This window comes from Cynocephalus volans, chromosome 5, assembly GCF_027409185.1.
Source record: "Cynocephalus volans isolate mCynVol1 chromosome 5, mCynVol1.pri, whole genome shotgun sequence".
Taxonomy (NCBI): domain Eukaryota; kingdom Metazoa; phylum Chordata; class Mammalia; order Dermoptera; family Cynocephalidae; genus Cynocephalus; species Cynocephalus volans.
Genome location: NC_084464.1, coordinates 48747001 through 48770263, shown reverse-complemented (window position 1 = coordinate 48770263; position 23263 = coordinate 48747001). Strand labels below are relative to the sequence as shown.

The 23263-nt window shown below is 54.2% G+C and overlaps 1 protein-coding gene across 1 annotated transcript in view; it reads left to right on the top strand.

The window, feature by feature from the left end:
* Positions 1 to 4974: 4974 nt before the first annotated feature.
* The window catches only part of MDGA1 (MAM domain containing glycosylphosphatidylinositol anchor 1), a 54024-nt gene continuing 35735 nt past the window's right edge, over positions 4975 to 23263 (top strand). Inside the window, exon 1 of the mRNA XM_063097482.1 lies at positions 4975 to 5041. Within this exon, the coding sequence (XP_062953552.1) occupies positions 4975 to 5041 (67 nt within the window). The remainder of the gene's footprint in view (positions 5042 to 23263) is intronic.

Genomic DNA, 23263 nt, shown 5'->3' with positions numbered 1-23263 from the left:
CCTGCATTCCACCAGCAGAGGGCCTGCTTGGGGCATGAGGTGAGGAGGGAGTGGTGGGGGTTACAGACCCTGGGTGACACAGTCTATAGGCCCCTCCTCTCCAAGGGTGTCATAGCGTAGGATTCCATTATCACTAGTTTTGAGAGCTGCACAATTTATAACAGGAGTTAACTGCTTACTAATTAGCAGCTGGAGCCATTAATTGGCTATTTGTTAGAGCCCAGATTAATAAACTGATCTTTCAGTGGGGACCTAATTCTCCTGGTTCCTCATCCCCTCCCAGCCAGCCTTCCCCCACCTGATGAGAAGGCGTCTCTGCGTGAGATTGAATCAGTGCCTGCTGCTGTATGGACGTGAGAGGCAATTTCCCTTGTGAGACTGCAACACCATCCCAGGAAAGACTCTTCCTCTCTGTATCCCTCTCTTTTCTTCTAGGCTCTGACTTGCAGGAGGCCAGTGAGTGGCAGGAGGAGATGGGAGAGTTTTCTAGTAACAGGTTCTCACAAGAGATGCCTGCAGCTGCCCTGCTGGGCCAAAGCCTGGGGCTCCTGATTCCCTGGTTTGTCACACAACCCTTCAGTTAGCAACTAGTTCCTGAGACTTCCTGGGGCCCAAGAGCTGCGCTTTCTCTGGGGTAAGAGATGGGTTTTTTCTTCAGTGACAAGTGACCTTAGAGCACCTTGGGTGGAACCCAAGACTTGGCAGCCTGGCGCTGACTATTGAGCCCCCAGACAACCTGGCCTCAGTCTGACCCTGTGCCCTGCGGCCCACCTCACGGATGCCTTAGGTCCAGGGGTCTAACTGTCATGTACCCCTTTCCCTTAATGCACTAATTTGGGATTTGGAGAATTGTTCTCCGTGTGTGAAGAGAACAGAAAACACTTCCTGTGAAAATATTTACTAGGCATTGAGGCCCTTACGTTTCTTCAGTACGGAACAGTGGGAAAGAGCAAGGTCACTGAGCCAAGCTACCTAGGCCAAAGCTCAGTTTGGCCACTTAGCAGCTGTGTGAGTCACTAAATCTTTCTGTTATTCTCTGACAATAACGGCCCTGTCTCACATAGTTATTATGAGGATTAACTAGTTAGTACATATGATAGTGCCTGGTATGTGGTGTCAGCTGTTACCACCACTACTGCTCACCTCTCCTAACCATTCTGTGAGACAGGGATCCTACCTACTTCACAGCTGGGGAAACTGAGGCCTAGAGAGGTTAGGACTGAAACACAGGACTGGTGGCTCTCAAGTCTAGTGCCCTTTCCCTTCTCCCTGGTTGCTTCCCATTGTCAGACACTGGGCTCTGTCAGAGGCAAGCAGGCAGGGGACACTTGGGAGAGGAGATGACTGAATTTACAGGCATACACAAACAGGCTGTCAAGGTATTTACACTGCATACAATTAGCTGCAGAGTATTCACAAGTGGATTAGCTACAGCAAATGTTCAATCCCAGCCTGGCTTGAATTTGGTCCTCTGCTCTCCCCTCCTCCCCATCTCTTCTCCATCCTCCATCATGAGTCTTCTTTCTCCTCCAGGCCAGTGGGTGTGTTCAGAGAGGGCAAACGCAAGAGAATCTCAACTGAGCCAGAGGGGTTCGTGTCCCCCAGTTACTCACCCAAGGCCTAAGAGGAGCAATTAACTACTGTTTGGGGGATGGAACAGCTAATTGGAAAATAGGAAGGCAGTTTTCCATGACACGGAGGAGTGCCCATGCGGCTCAGAATAGGCAAAGCGAGGCAAAGCGAGGCAAAGCCAGGGAAAGCCAGGCAAAGCCAGGGAAAGCCAGGGAAAGCCGGAATCACTGTGAGGAGGAGGTGGGATCTCTAAAAACCTTTCAATAATGGGAAGATGACAACACAAGAAGCTACTCATCATCACACCCTCAATTGGTGCCACTTCCTTTGGTTGGGGAGGTGGGTGGGAAGAGGCATGCTAGCTCTGATCTCTGTGGGGTAACAGTTGGAGGATGGGGAGGAGATCGAAGGTATCCTATGTCTGTGGCATTTGGCCTATAATAGACATCACTCATTAACTGATTTAACAAATCTTCAGCTGGCATCTGCTGGCTGCACAGCACTAAGTTGTGTCTGGACCCCCTTATTCAGCCTTGGACTCACAGGAAAGGAAGGAGAGAGAAAAGGGGGAGGGGATGGGGATTATTATTTAAATGGGAGGTGTTAGAGAGTAAGTCTTCAGACTGTTCTTAGACTTCCCGAGATGGACAGAAAGCTGAGGAGGTATCGGCTGATGGCAGGCCACCAGGCATTTCCCGACACCTCCCACTCCTGCCCCTGCAGTCGGGAGCACGTGCCCCTAGGGGAATAAGCCCTGGAGCGTCGGGGGTAGAGGGATCTAGTAGGAAATGGGCCTGAGGAAGGGGTGGTTTGTTATTACTATTTTAAATTTTGTCTTAATTTACACATAAAAAATTCACTCTATTTTGTTGTGCAAGTCTTTTGACAAATACAAAGAGTGGTGGAACCACCATCACAGTCAAGATACTGAACAGTTCAGGGGGGTGCAGGGAGGAGGGTTTGTAATCTCCCGGTTTATTAGCGGCTGCGGCTGTCCGCGCTCCCACCGGCCGCCCTAATACAATCCCTGCGCACCCCCCGAGATAAATAACGGCGACAGGTGGAGCAGGTGAGATTAGCAGGACCCGGGTGGGGGTGGGGGGCGTGATCGCAGGCGCGGAGGGGGGCCGCCCGCCTCGCTTCCAGCCTACGCCCCTCCCCGCGGGCACGTGGGAGGAGCGCTCTCCCCACCCCGGCCCAGGAGGGCCCCGCTTAGGTCGCGGAGACTAGGAGTGCCTGACTCTCGCGGCTGGAGCGGGGCCCGGGCCTGGCTGCCCGGAGGGCGTGCGCCCCTGGGGCGCTTGGGGGCGCCTGAGGTCCTTGGGGGGGGGCGCATGAGGAGGGAGCGAGCTGGGGAGAATATGCAATGGCCGAGGGGAGCTCCGGCGAAGGGATCCCGCGGGCGAACCTGTTGGCAACCTGTGGGCAGCGACGAGGGCAGGAGCTCTAAGCGCGCGCTCTCCGTTCCCGGCTCCTACAGCTGCTCTGGCGACGTCCCTGCGCCCGACCCGGGGAGAGGCCGAGGCCGCCAGGAAAGGGGCGGGGACTCGGCCGGGGGCCAGGGCGACTCCCGAGCCTGGCTGACAGCCCTGAAAACCGACAGCAGGCGGCCAGGCTCGCGCGCCTGCAGGACCCTAGGAACCACGGGCGCCCCGGCCTCTCCCTAGGATCCCTACTTGTCCCACCTCCCCAAAGTGCAAAACATTTATGAAGTGTGCAGTGCCTTGCAGGCTTGGGTCCCCGGAGCGAGCGGTCGTGCTTGCCCCGCGAGCGTGCTGGGATCGGTGCACCCGGCTCGGGCAGCCAGTGTGAGTGTGCAAGGGAGGACGAGAGCGTGTGTGCAAGGGAGGACGAAGAGCGTGTGTGCAAGGGAGGACGAAGAGCGAGTGTGCGAGCGCGCGGCTGCACAGCCTTGGCCGAAACACACGTTCCTCCGCCACTGTCCTCGGGATAGATGGATCCATTTCTGCTTTCTGACATTTTCCTAGCGGGGCGTTGGGGTGGGGGGACGGGGAGAGAGAGAGATGGGGGAGGGGGAGAGAGAAAGAAAAGAAAGCAGGCAGTCTGCTTCCCCCAGCCCTGTTTTGTTTTCTCTAATTGGTCCTGGGGGAGGCGAGGAAATTGGACAGAGGCTGGGCCGGGCGAGCTGGGCTGCCTTTAATTGGCTCCTTTTTTTTTTTTTTTTTAACTGGAGGGGAATCAAACAGGAGAGCGAGCGACAAAGGGTGGGAGAGCGAGAGACCGAACGAGGAGACGCGAGGAGGAGGGAGGAGGGAGGGGGAAGAGGGAGGAGGACGGAGGGAGGAGGGAAAGAGGAGGCGGAGGGAGCGCCGCATGAAGAGCTCCGAGGGGCGAAAAAGCAGCACAGCGAAGCCCAAGTTCGGAGCGAGCGGAGCGCTCCCGCGGCCCGGAGCCGAGCGGCCGCCGCGCCCCAGAGCCCGGCCCGGCCCGGCCCCGCCCGCTGAGGGCCCCCGCCGGCCGAGGCCGCCGGGCGGGGGCGGGGACGACCAACTTGGGGCGCGGCGCAGCCGGGCTCTCCAGAGAGCTCGGAGCCCGGGAGCTCCACGGCCGCCGCCAGACGGCGGGAGCGGAGCGCGGCCAGCGGAGGCGGCCAGCGGCGGAAGCGCCGCAGCCCCGGCCTCGGCGAGAGCGCGAATATTTTTCAAACGACTCAAACTTTCCTCCTTTCCCCGCTTTCTGGAGCCCTTCTTCCCTGGAAGTGCTCTCCAGGGGCGCCGGGGCGCGATTCCTCCCCTGGGCTCCTCTGCAGCTCGGCTAACTTCGCGGACCCGGGAATCCGCGGCGCTCGCCGCTCGGCGGAACCCAGCGCACGCTGCTCCCCCAGCTCGAGAGCACGGGGCCGGGTTCGTTCGCCTCCGGGAAGGCGCCCAGCCCGACCCCCTTGGGTCGGGCCGCAGGACTAGAGACAGCGGATTGACCCGAACGGAGCCCCGGCCTCCCAGCTCCCGCTCCGTGGAGGGGCGTTCCCTGGGCGAGGAAACGACAAGTTTGTCAGTCTTCGGTGGCCTGTTGGACCCAAGCGCCAACGCCGCTGCAGAGAGGTCCCCGGCACCCAGCACCCAGTGCAGACAGCCCTGGGGACCCGGGGCGGCTCGGCAGCCGGGCTCCTTAGGCCGGGGCGCTGGCTGCTGCGCCGGGCGCTCCTAGGCACCTGGGACCGGGCCAGCGCCCCCTGCGTCCCCACGCGGGCAGCGGCCCCGCCGGAGGAGAAAGCCGGGTCGCCGCCGCCGCCTCCTCAGTCTCCTGGTCTCCGTCGCCGCCCACTCTGTCTCCTCTTAGGAAAAGGGGGGACACAGTGGGCGTCGCGGGGCCCTGGCGGATGCGCCCCTCGCTGCTTCTCGGGCTGCGCCGCCTCGCGGGGATGAAGCACCGGCCGTGAAGATGGAGGTGACCTGCCTTCTACTTCTGGCGCTGATCCCCTTCCACTGCCGGGGACAAGGAGTCTACGGTAAGAGCCCGCGTCCTGCTCCACGCCGGCTTAGCCCCGCGCGGAAACTTTCCGCGAGGCGCCAAGTGCGCTCCGCAGGGGTTTGGTGGAGACCTCGACTCGGACTCTGGAGTGGATGCGGGCGTCCCCGCCCTCTCCAGGGTGCGAGGAGACCGAGCTAGCCGCTTCGGAGCACAGGGACGGGTCGTAGGGTCTGGCGTGAAGCTGGGGATTCAGGGAGAGGTACCCACTTTCCCAAACCCTACTAGGGGTGGGAGTGTCTCGGAGCCCTTGAGAGTACCCAGTCAGCTCTGGAGACCCGGACAGACCTCAAGCCAAGGGCTGGGGCAGCGACATGCAACGAAACCTCGTCCTCCCCTGGCTTGGCCTCCGGAGTGGAAGCCGAGCGATGCACGACCCGGAGTTGCGCCCGGCTTTCAGGCGAGCCAGCTGCCAGCACCGCGGCCAGGAGGCGGGCTCGCCTTCCCCGCTGTGGCTGCGGCTTCGCTTCTTCTCCCTTCTTGACAGCTTGAGCGGATGCCGGCATCCTCTGGCTGGAGCGCCTACGACCCCGGCATCCCCTTTCGGACCTTTCCTGAGACAGTTCTTTCTGTCCCCGGTTCCCAGCTACAAAACCCCAGCCCCACCTTCCTTCTCCCTGTGCGCACACACAGACGCATTCAGCCACCGTCCCCAGGAAACGCAAACACAGCACGCACCCATCGGGCTACGTGTCCAAACTCTGCCTCCTACCAGGCAGCTTTCTTCCCACGTCTCACGCCTCGCCCTCGGCGCCAAGGGTGACTTTGGTTACCCCTGCTCCCTTCCATCCCATGGGATTTCCCAGGGAAAGCCCCAAGAGCAGGCATCATCCGTTCGGGGTCACTTGGGCTCACCCCTCCCACAATGCTGTGACCCCACAGCACAGAAAGTCAGTCTCTGGGGCCAGTGGCCCTTACTTTGCCTTCTGCTAGCTGCAGGGTGGTCTTTGTTCACTTTTTAATAATGTGTAGCTGGGGTGGGCAGGATTCTCTTTCCCTCTTTCTCTGGGGCCAAGGGCCTCATTATTCCCCTTTAGATAAGGGGAGAATTTGACCTGTCCTGTGCAGGGTAGCAGAGGCATTGTCCCTAGCTGCCAGCCTCAGGTGCTGATGCTAAATACTTCCTTCTGGAGGGTGCCTGGTCTGTCTGCCTGTGCCTGGCAAAGAGGAAGGGTTGTTCTGAGGGGTGTCTGGAAGGTGACATGCTCCTGGCCCTACACAGCTAGCTGGCTTGGGTTTAATTCCCTGGTGAGGCTAGCCCAGGCATCTGGCCAAACTCTGCTTCTTAATTAGTTTGTGTGTCTCTTACTGCCTGGCCCTCACATAGGCCAGGAAAGACAGGAAGGAGGAGGAATGCAGCAGGAACTGGGAGAGACAGGGTTGTGGGGAGGAGGCCACTGAGCAGGTCCTGGAGGCCTCAACCTCCCCAGGGCAGAGGACGACACCAGTGGTTTAGGGCTTCTCTTTCCTCTTTCTCCCCAACGTTTTCCTACAGCTCCACTGCCTCCTTCAAGGTGCCCTAAGAGGGATGCTGCTGAGGCCTCGGCCTCCTCACCACACCCCGGGGGCTGGGCAGAGTGAGGGAGACCTTCTCTGTGTGCTGCTGTCCCCCATCCTCCTCCTCCTCCCTCCGGGCACACTTGGGCAGATCTGGCATGCTCATCTCCTGGCCACCACTCTCCAACATCCCCTCTGGCTTCTCCAACCTTCTCCAGGGCTGCCTGGAGCTTATCTTGAGGAGGTTTCTCTGGGCCCAGCCTAGAAACCCCAGCAGTGCGGGTGGGGGTTGGGGGACAGGGGCAGTGGTCTCTGTGGACCCTCATTTCCGAGCACTTCGGGTCAGGATTCAGGCATAGGCTTATCTGTCCCTTTCTTTCTGTGTATTTTTGCCCCTCCCTCATGTGCCCAGATCCTAGCTGCTCACACTCAGAGCAAATCAAAGATGGCTGGATGCGCAGGGGCCAACCCCTGGCTCTTGGGTGACATTGCTTTCACCTTCCCTTTGAGAGCTTGGCTTCAGGGAAGGTTGGAGCCTCCGGGGAATTTCAGGGTGGAGAAGCCTTTATTGAGGTGGATGGAGAGAGGAGAAGATTTAATCCGAGGAGGAGGATGGCAAAAGGCTGCAGAGTTCTTGGGGTGTGAGAAGCTTTGGCGGGATACAGCAGAAGGGAGCAACTTTGTAGGACTGAGACTGGCTTAAGGAGTAGGATGGGGAGCTGGGATTGGTTCTTCTGCTGCCTTCCCATCCCCCCATTTCTCTACTCCCCAAAGCAGATACAGCAGCTTGAGAACGAGTGGGAGCAGTATGGAGGGTCCATCATTGTATCCAGCACCCAGCACAGTGACTGGCACAGAGCAGGAGTTCAGTTAATATTTGTTGAATGAATGAACAACCATGGTTGGGGTGAGGTTGAAATAATTCTTGCATTTTTTTCTCCCCAAGGAGTCTTTCTTGACTTTGTTTTGAGCAGGGCAGTGGGGCACTCTTTGAGGGTCTCTGCTTAGGGAGAGTCACGGAGTCTTAGGCTGACAGCCTTGGAAGAGAGAAGAGGCTGGAAGCCCAGTGCTGCCCTAGCAGTGGGGAGGGAGGCAGTAGGTTTTACTCAAGGCACAGGAGAAGAATCAGTGCCCTAAGGAGGGAGCCCCAGCCCCCGCTTCCTTGCCCCCAGGCCTGTGTGGCTGAGACGGGAGCAGGTTGATATGGAGGCTGAGCGGAGGAGGAGAGGGAGGAAGATCAGGGTGTGGAGGGCAAACCTGTCAGCATTTGTCTGGGCTGTGGGTGTCTGCTGGTCCTGGGAGGAGGCAGATGCCCAGAGCCCCGTGCCCTGCTTCCTGCTGAGGTCCACCTGCCTGCTCTAAGGTCTGTTGTCTGCAATAGGCTGGGGAGGCTCTCCCAGTCTGGCCAGGTGGCTTCACTCTTCTTTGGTGCACAGATGCTACAGCAGCCGAGTGTTGGACCAGATGGTCCATTTGGAGCCGGTCCCCACTCCTTCCTCGCCTCCCAATCTCCTGGACCAGTTTGTTGTCCTCTGGGGCGGATCCTATAATCTGCTTTCTGACAGACCAGGGGACTAGGCTGATCCCAGAGGCCTAGTTCTGGGGCAAAGGCAGTAGCCAAGTGACAGAAGAGCAACATCCTGTGTGTGGATAGCGTCGGAGAACACCCCCTCTTCTGTCCTGGCTTCGTCTCCTCCTCTCATAGCAGCCAGACTTCCAGCCAGAGCAGGTCGGTGGGATTCCCTTCCCTTATAAAAACACAACAAACCCCAGGATTATTTAATATGCAGGAGTGGGAATTGACATTATCCTTAAGACAGGTTGTTTGCAACTTACTGGTGGAAGTCAAAATATTTCACCAAAGGTGTCATCAGAAACTACTATCCTATGCTAATTTTTGTGGGAACATGAAGACAGATGTTGAATAATTTGACAAGAGCAACATAGCTTACAGAATTATCACCAAGTCAGGTTTTCCTCCTTCCTCTGGGGAGTGCGGAGAAGGAATTTCAGGGAGTGAGTCTCTGTGCGCCGTCTTCTGAGTGCTGATCTGGGTGTGGGCACTTGGATTTCTCACTAGAGTTTCTATCCCATGCCTTCAATCTGGCTCCCATATGTGGCTCTTCCTCTGGGGAAGGCATTGCATATGAAAATTCTGGTTCCCCAGGGCTAACAGAAGGCTCAGGGTTTTCTAATGTCCTCAAGAAGTTCCGTGCCTCTGTCCCTTCTTCCTTTTCAGTTATAGAAATTGTGTGTGTGTGAGAGAGAGCGCCTTGTGTCTGCAAATCCAGGCTGTTTTGTTTGCTTTGCCAACATTGTCTGCCTCCTCCACCAAGTTGATGTTGGCCCCTGAGCCAGCCTGAGGGCTCCCCAGGCTGACGAGTGCCCCTAGGTGCAAGATCTTTATGATATCCCTTTCTGCACTGCAGGCTGGGAATCTGTGCTTCATGGATGGATGGGGGCTCTAGGTGACTGTAGGAGGTTGGTTAGAGGGGATTTTATTAACCAGGAAAGTACCCTTGAGGGGGCAGGCTGGGGATATCCAATAGTCCCCCTCTAATTGGCCAGACCTGGCTGTGAGCTGCTGGGGCTGGTGTGGCAAAGCCTCATTTATAGCCTGGTATTAGCTCTGCTTTGCTGGAACATGGAGGGGCATGCAGGGGGCTCCGTAGGGAGAACGGAGGGAGCTAATCACAGCCGCCAAGGCTTGGCAAATGAATGATGCAGGAAATCAATACCTGGGGGCGAGAGTGGAAATTCAGGCAGTGGTAGCAGCCCTGGTTTCTCCTGGCTGCCCAGGAGGCACGAGTGGGCCTGGGAGGAGTGAGACAGAGGCAGGACTGTGGAGACCCCTCCCTGCCCTGCTTCCCCGCTACTTCTGACTTTTGTCTCCTCATGGCATGGCTGGGCTCCAGGAGTTGGGCCAGGAGATGCCCCACCCAGTGAAGGGGGACCTGGAGATGAAATCTTGGGCATCTCAGTCCTGGAAGAGCCTTGCTCGACCCCACACCTGCCTCTGGATACCTGAGCCGGACTAAATCCCAGGGGCAGGGGGTGTGTTTGTGATTGCCTGGGGGCCCTGCCCTGTGTGGCTGGCGCTGCCACTCCAGATGTGGCCAGCAGGGGGAGGGCTTGGCCACCACATTGCTTCTGGCCTTTCCTGGGCTCCCGTGGGCCTCACCCTATTGGAGGGCTGAGAGTTACTCTTAATTCTTTAGCCTGGGGCTGATGGGTACTCTTTAGGGCCTTTTGGAGCTCCAGGACCCCCTCCAGCTCCCAAGTATCCATCCCAGTGTCCCAGGGCACCTGCCTGTGGCCAAAGCTACACTTCCTGCACTCTAGCATGCCCCCTGTCTTTCCCAGGACAGAGGAGAGCTCCCCCGAGGCTGTGTGTGTGCGCCTGCATGAGCCCTCACAGAGCTGCCTCTGTATAGACCTGCACAGCCCCTCTTCTGAATTTTATTCCCCATTCAGAAGACCCTGCCTTGCAGGCATGCATCTGCTGATTGAGGGTGGTAGGTACTAAGGTGCTCTATGGCATTTAAATGCTGATATGGGAGGGAAGAGCAATGCTTAGCTCAAAAGAATGAATCTTTAAAAAGAAAAAAAGGAAATCTCCCTTCCCCCCAAGTCTATGAGTAACACGTGCTCAAAAGTATTAAAAAAAAAAAAAAAAGTAAAACTCACTTGATATCCCACTATGCATTTGGTGACAGTTCTTTCAGGGATCTTTTTGTGCAAAGAGGAATGAACCTTTTAGGGAGTATTGTTGATTATAAAAATAGTCTCTTATAGGTGTGTAAATGCCACATGCCTTACCGAGCATTTCCATGCCTCTACCGCCTTTGATTTCCACAACATTCTGTGAGGTCAGCACAGTGGGTCCTATTGTCCTCATTTAACAGATGAGGATACCAAGGTCCAAGAGTTTAAGTGACCTGCTCAAGGTTGCACAGTTGGTAAGAAGTGGTCCCAAGCCTCAATCCCAGTGGCTCTTCTGATTTGGGGGTAGGAAAAGTCGTGTGGTGTTCTTTTATCTTTCATTAAATATTTACTGAGTCTTTACCTTGGTCAAGACACAGTTCTGGGCATCGACAGGGCTGCCGAGAAGAATAAGATGAAGGAGAAGGGGATGAGAATCACATACGAGATGGCGGTTCCTGGAAGATCTTGACAAATGCCTGTGGCAAGGGCAGGCAAAAGGCTGTGGGGATTTGAAGGTGGAAGGAATTACTTTCAAGGCCTTGTGGAAGAGGCGGCATTTGAACTGGCCCTGACAAATAGAAGTGAGAATTGAGAAGGGCGTCCCAGGTGGAGGGTGCATTGTGGCAAAGGCGCGGAGGCTAAAGAACCTGGGTGTGTGGGGGGAGCAGTGAGTTGTTCGGTTGGCCTGGAGTGTAAGTTGAAAGGGAATGGGGAAGTTAGGGTTGGAACAGTAAAGGAATAATAAAAATTGCTAACATTTACTACCCAGGCTGAGATCATAAATATGCATTATGTCCTCACCACAACCCCTTGAAAGAGTCATTCATCAGCCCATTTTACTGATGACTAAACTGAGAGCTTAGAGAGATGAAGTCACTTGTCCAAATGGCAGAGCTGCTCTTGAACCCAGAACTGCTGACTGCAAAGAGGCCAGGGGGCCAGGGGGCCAGGAGGCTGGAATACTGGGTTTGAGAGAAGTTGTCAGGAGGGTCTTGAGCAGGAAAGTGGGTTGATGTGAGCCATATTTCGGGCCGGGTAGCCATGTAGCTGTGTGTTGGAAGAGACTGCACAGGGAGACTGCTCAGGAGGCCTTGCAGTATGTCCAGAGGAGTCACAGGGAGCCTCGTGGCTATCTGTAGGAAGCATGTTCCAGGCAGGAGAACAGCCAGTGCGAAGGCCCTGGAGTAGGAGCATGCACGGCCTGTTTGAGCCACAGTGAGGAGTCCAGTGTGGCTGGAGCAGAGTGAGCAAGGGGGAGGAGGGAAGGAGGTGGGGTCAGAGAGTTCGTAGGTCCAGATTGTTTGGAGTCTTGATGGCTATGTAGGACTTCATTCTGAGTTGGGGGTGGTGGACATGGAGGGTTTTGAGCAGAGAAGGGACATCAATTGACACCTTTTTAATAGGGTCCCTCTGGCTGCCATATGGAAAATAGGTTGTAGAGGGGCTGAGGGTGAGGGAAGGGAGCCAGTTGGAGGCCATTGCACAGGCTGAGAAAGGAGATTGTACCGTTGTTGGGCACTAAAAGTGTATCAGAAAGAGCTCAGGCAAGGGACAGGAGCTGAAAACGGCTGTGAGGTTTCGAGTTGGGAGACTTGGCACACAGTGATGGCAGGTAGAACAAAAGCCACCGGAAGTCATGCAGGTTGGAGGCAGTGAAGTGGTTAGGAGCCTGGATTTCTGCGTAAGAAACCTCAGCCTGAATCCCAGCTCCATCCTGCACCAGCTGTGAGAGCTGAGAAGTTATCTCTGCTTTCTAAGCTGTGGCTTCCCTGCTTGTCAGATGAAGATAATTGTACCCACCACACAGGTTTATGATAAGCATGCAATGAGACAGTGCCTGGGAAGCCCTGAGCATGGTGCCCGGTGCTTAGCAAGGCCTCAATGACAATGAGTTTTAATGACAATGTGAGTGCAGTTTTGTACTTCATGGGATTCTGGTGCTGGGATGTCTGGGAGGGATGTTGATGGGTCAGCAGGACTTGAGCGCTGGTGATCAGGAAAGGTAGATTTGCATGTCTGAATTTATATCTGCAGAATAATGTGGGTTGAAACCATGAGGTGGAATAAAATTGCCAGGGACAAGAGAGCAGAGAGAGACAGAGAAGGAACTGGGCTGAGGTCAGAGCCCAGGGGAGCACCAAAGTTAAGGGGGTGGGAGGAGAAAGAGGAGACAGAGTAGGTGGCATCGGGGAGGTAGCAGGAGACCCAAGGGGGACAGGGACATGAAAGTCAGGGATGGAGGGCCTCAGTCCATGGGAGGAAGGGCTATCTGAGGTAGAGGAGGAGATGGAGTAAGAAAGGGCCACCTGGGGACTGGGGAGCTCTGGGCAACTGCAGCACAAAGGGGCTCCTCAAACTTTCCAATGCACAGGAATGTGTGGGGGGTCTAGTGAGAATGCAGGTTCTCAGTCAGAGGGTCTGGGCTTCAATTCTGCATTTCTCACACATGGCTGTGTGATGCTGATGCTGTTGGCCCACAAATTGCACTTTGCATAACAAAGGCATAAAGGAAGAGGATTGGACTCAAATGGGTGTGACTTGGGTTGGAGAGCCACGGGGCAGCTTTCTGCCTCTGAGGGTCCTTGCCCAATAGCCTCACCTCTCTGAGCCTCAATTTCCCTGTCTGGAGGGCTGGTTCAGGCATACCTACCTCTTGAGATTACAGAGAAGTTATCTTGGGATTACAAAGTGCTGTCACTCTTGGGATTACAAGAATGACAGCACTTTGTAAACTCTAAGGTAAACCATGGAGATGCTGTTTCATGAGAGCAGAGGCGGTGGCAGGCAGATGGCAGGGAGCCCCGGCTGTGGGTGGCATGTGGAAGCAGTAGGTACAGGCTGCGCTTTTGAGAAATGTGCATGCCAGGCAGGTCTGGAATGGCAGTTCCCTCTACCCAAGCCCAGCTTCTTGACCTTGGTGGGGGCCAGTGCTTTGGGCAGGCTCAAGGGTGCTGCTTGGCTGGCTTTGAAGATTTCACCCCAGGCTCCTCTTGGTTTCTTTTCAGTTCCAGAAACTCAGCCGAGATATTTTGATTATGTGGAGGATTGGAAGCTGTGAAGAGAAGTGGTTCTCAGCTATGGTGCTTGTCAGAACCACCTGGAGAGGTTTTTCAACAACAGATGCCTGGCTCCACCCCGGACCTCCTGAATCAGAAACTCTGCAGGTGGCATCAAGGCAGCTGTGGTCATAAGAGCTCTCCAGTTGATATTTGGGCACAGCTGGTATAGACAGTGCATCTGAATGAGTCAGGCCAAAACAGATGTCTTCTTCCCTTAGGCTTTCTGAGGGCATTTCTAGGTTTCCGGGTCACTGCCCAAGCTTAGTTTCAACCAAGCTCATCTGGACCCTGGGGTCTTTAAAAAAAAAAAAAAAATTTCCCACTTAAACTATGAGCAGGGAGACTTCCTATTTTAATGGTGTCGACTGGAAGATCCAGGCCAGGAGCTCAGGAGAATGGCCCTCTTCCCTGCTTCTAACCAAGGGATTTCCAGTGCTGACCTAGAGAGATTGAAAGAAACTGCCTCACAATTGTGGTTTTCATTGATTTCTAATAGGTAGATCCTGTTACCTTTTTGAAATGTGGCTCATTTGTTTATTCTCTTCCCTGTTTGGTTAAGAATAAAATGAAAATTTCAGCACTGGAGTACATAGTAGCAGTTCAATGTAAATCAAACAAATATTGAATGAGTACCTCTTAAGTGTCTGGAAAGGTGGAGGGTGCTGGCTACAGAGATGCATGGCTCCTGCACCTAAGGAGCTCACAGTTGAGCAGAATGCACAGTGTTTTCTAACACCCTCATTTCCCAGATGGAGAAGCTGAGGCTCAGGTGACTTGCGCAAGGCCCTACAGTTAGCAGGTGGTAGAGTCAGGATTTGCCCAGTGCCAAGTCTAGTGCCTGCCTACAGCCCCACGTGTGAGGTTCCTGAAGGCACTACCTGGCTGGTGTTCATTTCCCAGCCTGTGCTGTGGTGGATGGGTTGGCCCATGGGAGCAGCATGTGGACCTCCAGTCCTGTATCACGAGTCACATTTTGTTGCTGGAAACAAAGACCTGACTACAGAGGCTTAAATGAAAGGTGACTTTCTTCCGTCTAAAGATAGGCTATCCAGGCTCCTCCATCCTGTTGTTCTGCTCTCCTTACAGCAGTAGTTCTCAAACATGGCTGCACATTAGAATAACCTGGGGAGCTTTTAGAAATCCTGATGCCCAGGTTATACCTCGTGCCGGTTAAATCACTGTCTGGGGATGGGAACCGGGTATCAGCATTTTTTCTTGTTAATGATGCCCAGGTGATTCCAATGTGCAGCAACGTTTGGGAACCCCTACCTTAGAGCATTTTGCGTAAAGGTCACCCGATGGCTGCTAGGGCTCAGCCATCATGACACATCCAGGCAGGAGGAAGGGAGGAACATTTAAAAGGGGAGGCCTACCACCTGAGTCATCTTTAAAGAGCTTTCCCAGAAGCCCCCTCCAATGACTTCTGCTTATTTCTCACTGGTCATTCTTAGCCTCAAGCAAGGCTGAGAAATGTCTTTTAGGTGGGCACTTAGTCACGTAAGAAAATATCAGGGTTCTGATAGAAAGAAAGGGAGAATGGATACTGAGTAGGTAATGAGCAGTCTTTGTCACAGATCCCCACCTCAGGGTAAGCTGGTGTTTCTTGAATGAGAGGGGATTTAAATGGATGTAAAAACCGCTTTCCTCCCCACCGTGTCCCACACTGCCAGCCTGGCTCAGGTGGGGATGGCAGGCTCTGGCTGCTCTGAAGATGCCCAGAGGGATGTTAGAGAAGACCAAAATCCATCGTGGGGAACTGACTTGCTTGGGGTCAGCCAGACACTCACGGAGTCCTGCCCAGCGTCCTGTCAGCCCGTGCTCTTGCCCTCGCCTCCCTGCCCCCATAGTCTGTTCACACTTCCATGGGATTACTGATTTCCACTGAGTGCTACCTCTCTCCACTAGCAAGTGTCTCCTTTGCATCCCAGCAGCAGGAGAGCTCTGTGGATCAGAAGCAGCAGCTTTCTGATTTCTAGGAACAGAAACCGAGGGGCTGTGACAGAAGCCATGGGCCAGAGAGTACTGTGCAGGTGATCTAACCCATCGTTCTGCCTCTCAGCAGGTTCACACACACATGAGACCAGGCAACTCCATTGCTGCTTGCTCAGTGTCTCTAGTCCTTCCTTTGGGGAAGTTCTTCTCATTGTCTGACATTATTTCAACTTGCTGTAACATAACCTCTCAGAAAGATTCAGAAGGTAGGGTTGGCCCGTGGCTCACTTGGGAGAGTGTGGTGCTGATAACACCAAGGCCACGGGTTCGGATCCCTATATAGAGATGGCCGGTTGGCTCACTTGGGAGAGCGTGGTGTTGACAACACCAAGTCAAGGGTTAAGATCCCCTTACTGGTCTCCCCTTACTGGTCATATTTAAAAAAAAAAATAGAGTCAGAAGCTGAGGCCTCTGAGCTGAACTTGAGTATCTCCTTGGCCCTGAGACTCTCCCTGTGTGATTCTTTAGAAACTCTGGGTGAAGGTACTTTCCCCCATCTCTGAGAGGGATATTGGGAGGGTAGAGGTGGGGAGTAGCCTCATCTACTTGGGTTTGGTTCTGGTGTTTCAGCAAAATGCAGGGGACCTTGGGGAGGTCAGTTTACCGTCTGGCAAAATACATAAGCCCACTAGGGAAGCTGAAGTTCTGTGCTGTGGCAAGGCCTGGCTTCACCCTCCCTTCTGGAATAAGACCACAGGGTCGACACAGAGAAGGCCATTAGAAGGGGCATGTGGGTGTGGCGAAGAATGAGCTCAGCTGCCCGCCAGTGGCTTTAAGTGACCCAGAGATAGACCTTTGAGCTTCAGTGCAGGAAGAGACTGAGACCAGAGGAGGCAAGTGGCATGTCAAAGTCACACAGCAATTAGGTGCCAAGGCCGAAGTTAAAGGCCATGTTAAGGGACCCTAAAGCTGGATCTTTCTCATTCTCTTATATTGCCTCCCAGGCTCAGGGGAAGCCAGGGCATGTCTGCATGATATTTATAAGCTCATTTTATGCCCGCATCTCTATAATCCTTCTCCCACTCCCGTGAACCTCATTTCTTATTCCCAGACTTCATTGTATCTGGACTACAGGATCTGGGGCTCAACCCAGATTCAGGACTCTGGTTAGACATTATAAGCCCTTAATGGAAATGTCGGGGAGGCCCCCCGTGTGGGTGAGAAGGTGAACCTGCTTGATAGTGTGAACTAGAGGTTGTTGCCAGTCTCCATCAGGTCCAACATCTTGTCACACTGCCTACAAGTTCCACCTTAGCGTTATTAACAAGTTGGCCAATAGGAGCACTGCCACTGTTTCCAGAAGATTGCTCTGGGAATACCCAACAGCCCTAAGCCTTCTCCCCATGGCCCAGGTTGGTTGATCATATGAGTTGGACCTTGAATCATGGGATTCAGGCAAGGAGGTTTCCAGGGCAGTGATGAGTGGAGGTAGAAGAGCATGAGGGTATTTTATATATGTGTGTCGTGGGGCTCAGGCAGTATGTGGGCTCTGACTTGTGGCCATGTGAGAAATTTAATAGTGGGCACCATGGACAATCAGAATTCACTTGGATTCACAGTCTTTGTTTGGGTTTCCCCAGAAGCAGACTCTGGGATAAGAAGTCACGTGCAGATAGTTTATCTGGGAGGTAAGTCCAGGAAGCTCTGGTAGGGGAAAGCAGAAGTGAGACAGGAAAGCAAAGGAAACCAATAAAATGTGTCTTATAAAGCCAGTTACCACTGCGTCCCATTGGGGAACTCTGGGACACTGTGTGAAACACTTCAGAGTTATCTCAGCATGGGGTGAGGGAGCTGGGGTGTGTATACCCCCACTCCCATCTGTCATTGGTGGAGGGCTGCTCCTGGGGGTGTTAATTTCTCAGGATTCCTGATCCACTGCACACACAGGCAGCATGAGCTCTGGTGGCCAGAAATGGCCCTCAGGCAGAGAGATGCCCGTGGGCACTGGCATCTGGGAGTTAGGCTGGTGGTGCACTGGAGGGTTGGGGAAGGGTCTGGGTAGGGCACCGGTAGCCTCGCTACATTTCACCTCAGTAAGTCTTGCTTTGTCAGAGCCAGCCTGTTTTGCTGAGCTCTTTGTTCTTAGGTCTTGTCTTCTGGGCTTCATGTATGAGCCCTGATTTCAAACTGAAAACTCTCCCCTGCGGCCACCAGACCTGAGAGCTGCTCATTTACTTCCTTGGATTCTATGACCAGAACTCCAGTGTCTTGATTTCCCCAAGACCTCCCTGATAGAATTAAGGCTCTCCCTGAAGGATTAAGGATGCCTCATACTTGCAGAGGACAGGGATGGAGGACTGTTCTAGGACAAATCTGGAATCTATAAGGTCCTTTGAGCATTGCCATGAGAGTCATGATCATTTGCTCCCCACCCTGCTAAATTCAAAACTGAGCCATGTGGGGACAGTCTCTGAGGCTAGAAGACTGCTCCTTCTCTGTGCAGGAAGGGTTCTGTGTGGAAGGGTTGTTGGGGGTCAGAGGGTAGGTAATAAGGTCGACTGCACTCTGTCCACTTTCCTCCCTAGGACCAAGCCTTCCCCCGTGGGCCATGATTGAGCTAGCCTGCACCCCTGAATACCCCTGGGCCTTAAGGGTCCAGCTCAGAGCAGCACCTCCATCCTGTTGTGTATTTCTCTCTGTCTCTTCACGTCCAACTGGGACCTGAGATTAATTAATTAATTCAGTATTTATCAAGCACCTCCTATGTGCCAGACTCGAACAGAGGATACAGCAGGTCCTGAGGATACAGCAGAGAGCAAGACAAAGAGATGATCTAGAATCACAGACTCTGGAGTGACAGAGTTGGAAGGGATCTAATCTTAGGGCAAATCTGATCATTTGTTAGAAGAGACACCTGAGGCCCACAGAAGGCAAGGACAAGAGAAGTCTTCAGGCCACACGGCAAGTAGGAGGCCCAGCTTGGAATCATGGAAGGTCAGTGGTTAATGGGTCCTACTTGCTCAGTGTTCAGAGGCAGAAATCCGTGGCCAAAGGCGAAGGGTCTTATCAAGCTGGTGGCACTGCTCTGCCTGCCAGTGAATACACCCTCCTCTCCCATATCTATCTCCCAAGTCAGATCTAGGCTCTCATTTACTGAGGGGTGTGTGTGATGTGAGCAAGGGTGGCAGGCAGGAGACACGAGTGACTTTCTACTAGTCAAGCCATCCCAGCCCTTTCTGGGGTATTCAGAGACTGCAGTGAGCTCTGCCCAGCCCTCCTGCTTTCCCCTAGCTCTGCCATACAGCCATGGACTCTGGCATTGCCCACTGGCACAGTGGCCTTGGGCAATGCCATGAGGAGCTCGCTGCTGAGAGACGCCCTGATGTGCCCAAAGTAACACCCCTGGCTGGCTCTCTCTCTCTCCCATGATGCGGAGCTAAGAGAGCAGGGGCTGCGAGGTTGGCCAGGGCAAGGGTGGGTTGCACCCCCCCACGGTCTCCTCCCCTCATGCTGTTGGAGGTGTGTGTGTGTGTAAGGAGACCACTGGCATGAGATAAACTGCTCTCACTGGGTACCCTGACAGGAGCCGAAATGCATTCTCCGTGTTCTCTCCATCCTGTCCAAGGGTACTTTATTCGTATTTTTTGTGCACATGTCAGTAAACATGGGCAGACATGCGTGTGCTGTAGGTGTGCATATGCATGATGATGTTGCACATGAGGACATATATATATGTGCAGAAGCCTATGTACATATTTGGGAGGTACTGCAGATCTTTGGGGAGGCTTCTCTGGGTCCACTTTTATCTCACTGCCCCTCTAGGCAGCCCCTAATCCCCCTTGCCTCGGTTCCCAGGCAGGGGCATGGGCACGGGCATTCAGCACCCTGGGTCATCAGACTGGTGCTCAGGTCCAGTCTGGGTATGGTTGCCCTCCACCCATTCCAGGAGACCTGAAGCGGGGCACAGAGGCAGGCCGAGGCTGGCTTGGAGCTCCTGGCTAATTTTCCTGGCCTCTATCGATCCAGCAGCTTCTCCTGAGTCTATTAGCAGTCGGCAAGTGAAAATATCCCCCATCGTGAGCCCTGACCTGAGACAGGGAGGAATCCATAGCAATTTGTTCAAACAGAGGAAAGCATTTCCCTCTGATTTGTATTCCAATTTATTCCAGGCAGGAAGGGGGTCAGGGTGGGAGGGCAAACCCTGGCACGGCCAGAGCTGGGCCCAGGCCCGTCCCCCTTGGCCCCCCATGCCAGCCGGGGTGGCAGCTGGTGCTCCCCATGGCTCCAGGCAGGGGGGCTAAGAAGAGAAGGGTGAGCCCCCAGCAGGGGGATGGGAAGGGAGGCCCGCCAGCCTTCCCAGCAGGCCCTGCTTGGCTGGAGAGCTCAGTTGTGGATTTGGTTTTCACAAAACACAAAGCCGACCGCTCGGAGCCTCTCTCCCAGGCACTGGGGCCCAGGCACTGGGGCCTGTGCCAGGCGTGCGCTCACTCACTGCACCCGTGCCAGGAGGGGGGCTGGGCTGGGCACATGGAGACAGTGGTCCCAGCTGGGCTGAGTGGCAGGGGGGCCTATTCTTCTCCAGAAGCCCTCCCTGGCCAGCCATGCAGGAACAGAGCTGCTGAGGCTCAGAGTGGAGCTGGCCCCTTTGACAAGCCCTGTTCCTGGTCTGAACAAACTGGGGCTCACTGGTGTCCTAGCCTGGGAGTCTCTTGAGCGCCATATATAATGACAGCTCTGGCTGACATTTGTTAAGTACCTACTGTTTGCCCAGCACGGGGCTACTGCTGCCAAGTGTGCAGGCCTTGCAGGGTCCTGTCTTCCTCCTGGGCCTCATTGTCCTCATCAGTGCTCCTCCCATCCTTCCACATACCTCTGTCATCTCCCTCACCCATCTCTGCTTTGTCCTTCTCACTTCCCCCTAAGAGTTGCTTCTTCATTCCAACTGAGGGTGGCCCTGGTGACTGAAGGTCTCAGTAGTGATGCATCTGCAGTCCTCTTTTTCCAGGGGGACTCCATGAACAGCCTAGCTTCCTGTCTTCTGGGTGGCTTCCTTTGGCCCCACCTTGCTCTCCCCTCCCACCAGGGTCCCTGCCTTGCAGAGGTGGCACCATGGCAACCAGAGAGGAAGATTCTGGGAAGGGTCAGCCAAGTGGTCCTGCCCTGCCCCTATTTCCCTGCCTCCACCTTTCCTTCTCTCCTGCGTCAGCCAGTGACCCCAGGGAGGAGAGTAACTGGAGAAGTTTTTTACACCAAGGTGTCAGCGACTAGCAGCTCTGAGGTCAGCTGTCACACATGACTTGCCAGGCTGCATGACACCACCAAGGTCTAATTTCAGAATCAAGTAACTAAATATGTCAAAGTCGATGAATAATCCTCTCTCACTCAGATGGGAGTGAAGGGGAGCAGTGTGGCCTGAAAGATAGGAAAGGGGGCTTTTGAAATAGATCTGCGTTTGCCTGATGTGCCTCTCACCAATTCATAACTTCTACTCACCCACAGCTTGCTCATACCCTGATCTCATGCAGGCCTGGGCTGGAAGGCTCCTTCATGATTCACACTGATTTAGGGTGGTGTGCCACAGTTTCTAGGACTTTTGTGGGCTCCTTGGGCTAGCCTGGCATTCAAAAAAAAAAAAAAAAAGAAAGAAAGAAATAGATCTGGGTTTGAGTTCTGCTTCAGCCACTCACTAGCTGTGTGATCTGGGGCAGATTTTGTGCTGTGCCTCAGTTTACCCATGCACAGACAGGGGTAGTGGTTCCACCTTCCTCAGAGGGCTGTAGTGAGGAGGAAATGAGGCACGTGTGGAAAGCCATTCTTAGCCCAGTGCCTGGTACATGGGGAGTCAATGACCACGCTGTCGGGAGGACACCCTGCTAAGTGAATGGTTCCTGGCTCAGGAAGCTGCTGCTGTCACCTTCTGAGCCACAGAAGCTGCCACCAGGGAAGTGGCCTGGGAGGCTCTGTGTATAGGCATGTGATACGGTATTGGGAGAAAGTGACTTGACCCTGGCTCAGGAGAAAGGGTGGAAGAATTCTGGCCCTCCTCCCCTTTTCCTTCTGAGGGAGCTTATAGCAAGAACATTTCCTTTTAGCTGCTTCATAGGGTTGGGAGACAGGTGTGTTTTACATGCAGCCTTCTACTGCCACCCACCTCACTGTCCATTCCAGATCTCACTTTCCTCCCAAGAGGAAGTACCCCTCCCCCTGTGTTCTCAGCCCCCAGGAGCTTCCTAATGGCAAGGACTTTTCTGTCCCTGGCTGTGATTGAACTCTGCTCTGATTGGCCTCCCCCACCCCCAGGTGCCTCACTTTTCTCCCCCAACCTACTGGATTTCAAGTCATTTACAAGTTGTTCATAGGTTCAGCATTATAATCAGATCCTACAGTGCATGCCACTTATGTGGTTTCTAAGATTTTAGCCAAAAAAGGAGAGAAACCCTTTTGTGATGGAGAGAAAAACTAATAAGAGCATACTTAAGCAGGAGGGCAGGTATTGCATTTCCTGGTTTATAATATACCTGATGCTAAAGAAAATATGTTCTCAAACTTGGTTTCCTAAGTTGACTCCTGAAATGTGCTTTCCCTTCCAGAGGTGTTTGCCTTTTGAAAGGGACACAGAAAGAGAATGAACAAGTGCCTATCTAATATTCCAGCGTTGATGAGTGATATGAAGAACACACAAAGCAGGGATGGGGACTGAGAATGACGGAGGTGGCATGGGTGTGCTGTCCTACGTCAGGTGCGGGGAAGGCCTCTCAGAGGAGAGCTGAAGGAAGCAATGGAGCAAGCTCTGGAGAGCTGGAGAGCGCAGTCCAGGCAGCGGGACTGCAAGTGCAAAGGCCCTGAGGTGGGAGCGGGTTTAGCTTGAAGAATGATGAAGACAGCAGTGTGGCTGGAGTGGGGGGAAGCAGGAGAACAGCGGCAGGGATGGGAGCGGACGACGGAGGCGTGGCAGGCTATGGAAAAAAGCACCGGCTTTGACTCCAGGTGAGATGGGAGCCACAGCCAGGGTTTGAGCAGAGAAGAGATGGGGTTTAACTTAGTTTTGTGAAAGGATCCCTGCGGCTGCTCGTGGAGAACAGGTTGTACCAGGCCAGGGAGGAAGCAGAGTGGACCTAAGAGGAAGCTGCTGTAATAATCCAGGCAGGAGATGGTGGTGGTGGCTAAGACTAGGGTGGATTGCAGGGGGCGGATTCAAGATCGGCTCTGAAGGTAAAGCCCACGGGGCCTGCTGGTGGATTGATTGGGTGTGGGAGAAGGAGAGAAGTCATGCATGACTCCCAGATTTCTGGCTGACACCTGGTTAGCAGGAGACAGTGTGTCTCCACCAATATGGGGGGAGGGTGTGAGGAGCAACTCTGAGGCCTTGGGAGTGTTGGGGGAGGAGGGCAGTAAAGGTTACAGAAGTCAGTGGATAGAGAGGAGCGTATAGCTAATCATGTTCTTACATTTCTGCTCCCTGATTTTTAAACCTCAGAGCTAATCCTCCTGCAGCCTCCTGGACCTTGTACCTCCATATGTAGAGGTGGCCTTAGGAAGTTTCTAGCAGTCTGGCTGCACCACCTCTGCTCCCACCCCACAGCTGGGTGGGGTGCTTTTCAGGAGCTGGAGCTCTAGACAGGCACCCACAGTGGCCTAGGGTGGGAGGGTTGGAATGCTGCCAGGTAGCAATAGCCCCCCTCCCGCAAACGCTGCCCCCTCTTCTGTCCTGGGGGCCAAGGTCCCACTGCTCTCAAGCTGCAAGATTGATGTTGCTTTCAGGGTTGTTATTGTTATTATTATCCACTTAAACAACTTCCCAGAAAAAAACCCCAATGACCATCAAACCTTAACCATTCATTCTAAATTCCCTGCTCATACCTGTCAATATATTTTTACTTAGCGGTAAACAGTGGTCCATTCTGCTTTCTCAGCTGACTTTATCTCCTACACACGCCTCCTGCTATTGACTGAGCCCTCAGACCTGTCACTTTAATGGCCGCAGGGCACCCCCTGCATTGATGTGCCAG